The sequence below is a fragment of the Salminus brasiliensis genome, chromosome 17, assembly GCF_030463535.1.
Source record: "Salminus brasiliensis chromosome 17, fSalBra1.hap2, whole genome shotgun sequence".
Lineage (NCBI taxonomy): Eukaryota > Metazoa > Chordata > Actinopteri > Characiformes > Bryconidae > Salminus > Salminus brasiliensis.
In genome coordinates, this window is record NC_132894.1 from 34,660,194 (window position 1) to 34,668,124 (window position 7,931).

Sequence of the window (7,931 nt, forward strand, 5' to 3'; positions counted from 1 at the left end):
GCAGCAGCATTCACCCCAATGGATCAACAGCCTGCCAATCAAGATCATTGAGAATTGATCTGTTGTGTTCTTCAAAACTGGTTTGCTGGTTAAAGAGCACCAGACCAGTATAGGTTAGGTTTCGAATGCTGGTTTACTGGTTAAAAAGCACCAGACCAGTATAAACCAGTATAGGTTAGGTTTTGAGTGCTGGTTTACTGGTTAAAGAGCACCAGACCAGTATAAACCAGTATAGGTTAGGTTTTGAGTGCTGGTTTACTGGTTAAAGAGCACCAGACCAGTATAAACCAGTATAGGTTAGGTTTTGAACACTGGTATTCTAGTCAACCAGCACCAGACCAGTATAAACCAGTATAGGTTAGGTTTTGAATGCTGGTATGCTGGTAAAATCGAGGCCCAGACCAGTATAAACCAGTATAAGTAAGGTTCTGAACAGTGGTATGCTGGTCAAAAAGCACAAGACCAGTATAAACCAGGATAATCCAGCATGTGTTGTGTTTTATATGCTGGTTTACAGGTTAAAAAGCACCAGACCAGTATAAACCAGTATAATCCAGCATGTGTTGTGTTTTAGATGCTGGTTTACAGGTTAAAAAGCACCAGACCAGTATAAACCAGTATAATCCAGCATATGTTGTGTTTTGAATGCTGGTATGCTGATAAACCAGCACCAGACCAGTATAAACCAGTATATGGTAGGTTTTAAACACTGGTATGCTGATTAACCTGCATCACACTAGGAGCTTTGCCTCAGCTTTAGTAGAACATGTGAATTATAGGAGAACACTGGCTGAGGGCAGTGAAAGCTGGCCGTCCCCCCAGAGAATCCCCCCGGAGGGGCAGTAAGAGTGTAAATCAGACACAGTGCAAATATTTAATCAGAAATGTCTGCGCTGCTCGTTTTTAGAGAACCGCGGCTGCGGGGGATTTCATTCAAAATGCAAAGTGCACTTCTGTATCAGCATACCAGTGTGTACTGGTTTATACTGGTCTGGTGCTGGTTTATTGGCATACCAGCGTTCAAAACCCAATTTATACTGGTCTGGTATTTTATTACAAGCATACCAGTGTTAAAAACACAGCTTGTACTGGTTTATACTGGTCTGGTGCTGGTTTATCAGCATACCAGTGTTCACAACCTAACTTATACTGGATTATACTGGTCTGGTGCTCTTTAACCATTAAAGCAGCATTCAAAACCTAGCCTATACTGGTCTATACTGGTCTGGTATACTTTTACAATATATACTGGTTTATCCTGGTCTGGTGCGTTTTAACCATTAAAGCAGCATTCAAAACCTAACCTGTACTGGTTTATACTGGTCTGGTGCTGGTCTATCAGCATACCAGGGTTCAAAACACAGTTTATACTGGTTTATACTGGCCTGATGCTCTTTAACCAGTAAACCAGTCTTAACACAACAGATCAAAACATCAAATCAAATATTCTAATATTGGATTAAACTTAAATGGGAAAAATGACTGTAGCTATATATGGAATTATTATTATTATTATTATTATTATTATTATTGCAGCATTATGAAGTCTGCCTGTTTGGCTGTTAAATCGTGCCGTATCTGTCCCTGCTGTTCTTAGAGAGCTGAGTGGGGAGGCGCTGCCTACCTGTTACTGTGGAATTGCTTTGTTTGTTTATCTGATTCATTTCACTGCAGTTCAGTGGATGCATTAGTGGGCTGGCATGGGAAAGTGTGTGTAAAAGTGCCATACTTCACACACATCTGAAAATGAGTGTGTGTGTGTGTGTGTGTTTGTGTGTGTGTGTGTGTGTGTGTGTGTGTGTGTGTGTGTTTGTGTGTGTGTGATACACTATACATGTTACATCTTGCAGTGCATGATTATTGAGCACACAGATGTTTTTTTATTATTGTCATTATTGTTGTTGTTGTTGTTGTTGTTGTTTTTCATTGTGAGTGTGTTGTGTTGGCTTGCAGAGATGGGCACGGATCTACCCGGGCCGGTGGCCATGGCGGGCGCTGTGGCAGGTCAAGTCAGGATGGCAGGCACCATGCCAGGACGAGGGGGGAAGAGGAGATCGGCTGGGTGAGTAACAGCTCTGTCCCTCTCACCATAAACATAAACTTTAGGGCTGAAAAAATGCAGAATGTAGTTTACAAAAAAAAAATAATAATAATAATTATAATAATATAATTTGGAAATTTGGAAAAATATCTGGGTTTATTTCATTTTAATAATAATAATTGTTTATTTTTCATAAAACTTTGCTTAATAAAAATCTAAAGATAATTAATTAATTAATTAATCTTATTTATTTGTTTATTTATTTATTAATTTATTAATAAGGGAATTCCACTGTTTTTTGTTCTATATTTCTGCATTTGTAAGATATAATGTTATTCTGATTGGTTTTGATGTGAAGTGTCCTTTATTTATTTATGTATTTATTTATTTATTTATTTATTTAGAGAAATGTCCAAAAACTAGTAATGTTGTTATGAAGTAAAAAAAATGTGGGAGGAGGAACATGCCTGAAGCCCCTCCTCCCTAATCTAAAGTCCTATAAACACCATCTCTACCTTGTTCACGCGTCTACGACAAAGTCTACCACACACAGGATTGGTCCTAAGTCCACCTCCCCTGGACCAGCAGTACAGATGCAAGCAAATCTGAACATCTGTCCAGTGCTGATAATACTTTTTTTTTTAATTATAAATATTAAATATTAATCTGATTCTCATATCATTATACATTCCTTCAGACATTTGTTGAACATGTGTTATTATTAATAATAGTTTTATACATTTTTTGTATCTACGACAAAGTCTACCACCCCGTCGCCTCCCTTTTAACCCTTTCATTGCTTATCGGGCAGATCTAGCTTAATTAAAAATAATAATAAATATGACTCTGATGGGGCTCCGGGTGGTCCAGCGGACTAAGGCGCTGTCACTAAGGTCAGAGGTTCTATGGTTCGAATCCCAATCATGCTGCTAGCCATCGGCAGCCGAGGCCTGAGAGAGCACAGTTGGGTAGATGGCGCTCTCTCCCACATTGCTCTCTCTCCCACATTGCCGGCGAGATGGTGCATGGAGGGTATGTGGTGCTTCCCTCCAGGCGCATTGGTTGGGTTGTTGGTCCGCCCTCACTAGTGTCTGGGGCATGGTGGTGGGTAATTGGCGGCCCAAATTGGCGAGGAAATGAGTGAAAAATCTGATCGGATTTATAAAATGCTCTGATGGTGGAGGGATACATGGAGGGTCATTGTGCAACAAAATAGTCCCCTGTGTTTTTCTCAGATTTCACCATCATCAGCCAGCAATCCATCTAAAACTCACAGAGGAAGACACCGAGGTCCACTGGTGGGTTGGATAGTAAATAAGGTGGCTGTAGTTTCAGTGTAGTCATGGCAACCGACGCCTGGTTCCATTCACCAGCGCTGTAAAGAAATCGGTGAAGAGTCGGTGAGTTTCTCTGTAATGACTCATGTCACACCAAATCCACTCCTACTGACTTGGTCTGCGTCTCTCCCGCTAACCTATGCAGAAATATCAGTGGACTTCCTCTTTAATTCCTCCGTGTTTCGCACTGATGGCCGAACTGCCTGATGTTTCATGTGTGAGTAAATGTAGGTTCTGGCCTCGTTTATAGAGCTGAACATCCAGCCATTGATCCAGTTTTTTTCTCCTATATTCCCACCCATATATCACACTGATGCATGCCTGCTGCCTCCCCCTGGAGATGCGCTCGGTGCTGCTGACGTTAATTAATGGACGCCTCCGCGTCTGTTTGTGTGATGGGTTTGCGAGCAGGAGAAGCTGCATTTCCTCCAACACCTCCAGCTCTGGACACCACAGTGATGCCGCTCCACTTTATTAAGCGGCTTTAATTGGATTTAAGTGAATGACTGCTGTTCGTTAGACAGAATGTAAATCTAATCGGCGGCAGCTGTGGCTAAACACACTTCAGTCATCTGAACTGATGAGCGCCGGGTTTCACTGCCAGAGTTGAACGTCCTGAAAGAACGGCTGTAATGAATGCTGGGGCTCCTCGAAGCCCGCTCATCAGTCTGGCTTGACAAAAACTCAGTTCACTGATTGCATGACATTTTTTTTTGGGTTTGGCGTGGATTTCCTTCAGCCTGTGGGGTGTGGAAAGGAAGTCAGGCTCAACTCGGGTTGGGGGGGGTTGGGGGGGGGGTGTAACATCCGAGCTACTAGAACTTCTCACATGGGCCAATCAGGAACAGGGTTGGTTGTTGTATATCGTTGCTGTCACTCAAAACCCGGGCGGGTGACCTCCGAACCCCACCCATATTTCTTAGCGGCAGGTCCTCCGCCTGTCCGTATACAGCGACTGAGCTTGACCGCGATTACCACTAGGGATGTCACGATACCAGAAATATGGTAGTTCATACCAATACTACTAAAATTCTCAGATTCTCGGTACCAATTTTGATACTAAATATCCACTAAATACTAAAAAAAACCATAAAATTACATGAAATAAATTACATTTAATTCAATAAATATAAATAAATACTTTTTTTTAGCAAGCATACAAGCTTTTACAAACATACCAGTGTTCAAAACACAACTTATACTGGTTTATACTGGTCTGGTGCTTTTTAACCATTAAACCAGTCTTAACACAACAGATCAAATCTCAATGATCTTAATCTCAATCTCAATTTCAATACTAAGTAAAAAAAACAAAATTACATTCAATAAATTAAATGTAATTAAATAGTAATAAACTTTTTTCAGCAACAAAATTGAGACGAACCCCCTTGGTTAATAAAGTGTGACCTCATCCTCGAGTAAAAAAACATATCTTAAAATCAGTGTTTTGCCCCAAAAAAAAAACAACAAAAGATGTAATTATTAACTTTATGAAAAATAATTCAAAGCCTGGGTGTAATAAATATAATATGAATTAATTTAATATTAATATATTATTACAGTGTTATTAATAGTCCAAAAACAGTAGCATGTAGCCTTCGAGTGGTTAAATGGAACAGTGCTGGGTCCTAAAGCTAGCCCCCCGGTATGTCAACAGTGACACCTGGCTGCAAGTCTGTAGGTACACGATATCAGACGTTCGCGATATCAGACCATCGGTATTAGATGTCTATCAATTTGCCCACAGCTGGCAATTCTTTAAAAATATCAGCTAATAACTCTTGTAAAATGCGCTGATTGTGAAGGTGAAATGGGGGATATTGATGTGGGCGGAGCTTGCTGAATTGACAGAATTGACAGCTGTCAATTAAATTAATAAATAAATAAATAACAAATGTGTAATTTAAAATCAGAGTTTCCTTTTTGCTCCGTTTCCTTGCAGGGGATTGGATGGGGTTTAAAGTTGTACTGCTGCCGTCCAGCAGAGGGCGTAAGGCTTGACTTTGGCTTGACTTTCTAACCCCTGTATACACAGTCCATGGTTTAGACTGTAGGTTATGAAAGATATGGAAGTGGTTTATTAAATGTGTGTGTGTGTGTGTGAGTAAGTGGGGTAGGGGGAGTTGGTATAAAAAGTGTGTGTGTCTCTCATCAGGCCGTTTTAAATGAGCTCAGGGCAGATCAGTCCCTTAAAAGCCGCCGTGGAGCTCTTGGTCTTTACTGAAGTCGTTTAAACTTTAAGATCAGCTCGTTTGGAGCAGTTTTGGTCGTTGCTTTAGGAACAGAGACGTCCTCAGTCCCGCGGTGCTGCTCCCAGCGCTCTGGAGGGGTGTTTAGTTCGGGGGATTGTGTCGTTCTGTTGATTTGGTCGCTGGGGGGAAAAAAAGATGGAAATGTAATTGATAGTGGTTCCAGATGCAGCCGTTCGCTCCATTGGGCGGGTTATGATTTTGTATATTTTGCCAAAGTGTGTGTGTGTGTGTGTCTGTGTGTATGAGTGTGTGTGTCAGCTGAGAGCTGTTCACACATTATTCCAGATTTTGAACACTTGGAAGCCACATCTACTGCAACAGCACCCCCCCAAGCAACAACTCGGCAAGCTGCCACTGTCGGGCCCTTGAGCAAGGCCCTTAACCCTCTCTCTCTCTCTGCTCTCCGGGTGCTGGAGTTGGCTGCCCACTACTCTGGGTGTGTGTGCTCACTGCCCCTACTTTACTAGTGTGTGTGTGTGTGTGTGTGTGTGTGTGTGTGTGTGTTTGTGTGTGTTCACTACCACAGATGGGTCAAATGTAGGGATGCACCCATTCAATTTTTTTCAGCTCCGATACCGATACTGATACATAAATTTAGTTGTATATCGGTCGATACCCGATACCGATCCGATACCATTATTGAATTAATAAGCTGTATACCTCACCATGTGGGAGTGGCTTAAGGCACCAGGATTGACTTAAACATTACTTTACCTTTGTTAACTTTGTAAAACAAAAAATAACAAATTATATACAAATATTAAATATATAAATGTATATTTTATTTTATAAATATAAAGATATAAATGTACTACATGGCTATTAATTTGTCAGTAAAATAAAAATTTGTGCAAGACCTGGACACAGCATTTAAATTCAAAATAAAAAAGGAGTCAAATATATTAAAATAAATCAATAAAATAATAAATATTAAATTCAATAAATTAAAAAAATATAAATTAAAATTCAATAAAATAAATAAAATTTATCAACCAAAATTGAAAGTAAGTCGCTTCACTTTGTCAAACACACAAACAGTAATCAGATTTTTTTATATTTAGCGTAAAAATAATAAAAATAAACAGTAATAATAATAAAATCTAGCAGCTCAACCTGAGAATAAATATGTATAAATAATAATAAATAAGTAATAAATAAGTAACTTGGTCAAACATACAAGCATCAAATTAAGTGCAGTCTCACACCGACCAATTACAGTGAAAGGATCGGTTCCATGGATCGGCCTAATTATCCGATACCCGATCCAGCTAACTTTGTTAATATCGGGACCGATATCTGATCCTAATATCAGATCAGTGCGTCTCCAGTCAAATGCGCAGGACACATTTCGCTGTACATAGTGCAGTGACAAATACATGCACCTCTGTAAAGTTGATGTTTTATACACTATCTGTCCAAATGTTTGTGGACACCCCTTCTGATGCATCCCTTACTGACGCAGATGTGCAAACACACACAGATACAGCTCGTCTAGTCCCTGTGGAGAAGTCCTGGCAGTAGAATAGGACGCTCTGGAGTGGCTAATGCCACGCGTGGGCTAGAGGAGGGGTGTAAAGCCCCCCAGCAGCATTGAGCTGTGGAGGACCTGTGTTCTTCGTTGGGCTGTTCTGTTCACTGGGCTCTCGTTAGCTCGTGTAGATCCGATGATGTGCTGCTGGACGTCTGCAGTGGCCAATCTTCATTGTAATGACCATAATCATTATCCACACACTCTCTCACACACACGTCATTGCCTTCACCCACTCATACACAGTCCGGTTTCCATGGGTAACGCACTTCAGCTGCCCACTTGGTGCTCTTAAGCTGCACATCCCTGCCCGCTTCTCTGGCCTCTCAGCATAATCTGATTTGCACCCCGAGGGAAGAGCCCCGAGGGAAGAGCCCCGAGGGAAGAGCCTCGAGGGAAGAGCCCCACACCTCTGTGGTGTCTGTTACGTTTGCACGCTTGTCAGCCAATGAAATCCCAGAAAGGAACAATGGCAGCACGTGCACACCAGTGCGTCTACATTGCAGGAACGTTGGCTGCCGGCTGGGCTACGAGAGCAGGGTTTGGCCGGACCCAAGTCCTGACCGCTCGGGCAGCTGGGCCGTGAGCCAGGATCGTTTTCTCGTTGGGGTGGCAGAGTTTGGCTGGACTATGAGCCAAGACTGCCTCACCGAGGCTGACACTTTCTTTCCAAGGCAGCAGAGTTCTGATGGATGATGAGCTGTGCCGTTTGGCTGTGCAGAGAGTTGGGACTTTCTTGAAGAGGCAGCTGGCTGGAGTTCAGCTGGACCATG

At 41.7% G+C, this 7,931-nt stretch overlaps 1 protein-coding gene across 8 annotated transcripts in view; it reads left to right on the top strand.

Moving 5' to 3' along the window:
• arnt2 (aryl-hydrocarbon receptor nuclear translocator 2) overlaps nt 1-7,931 on the top strand; it is a 92,425-nt gene that overhangs the window by 9,151 nt on the left and 75,343 nt on the right. For all 8 annotated transcript variants that reach the window (XM_072660787.1, XM_072660786.1, XM_072660788.1 and 5 more), the window contains exon 2: nt 1,954-2,062. In XM_072660787.1, the coding sequence (XP_072516888.1) occupies nt 1,954-2,062 (109 nt within the window). The remainder of the gene's footprint in view (nt 1-1,953; nt 2,063-7,931) is intronic.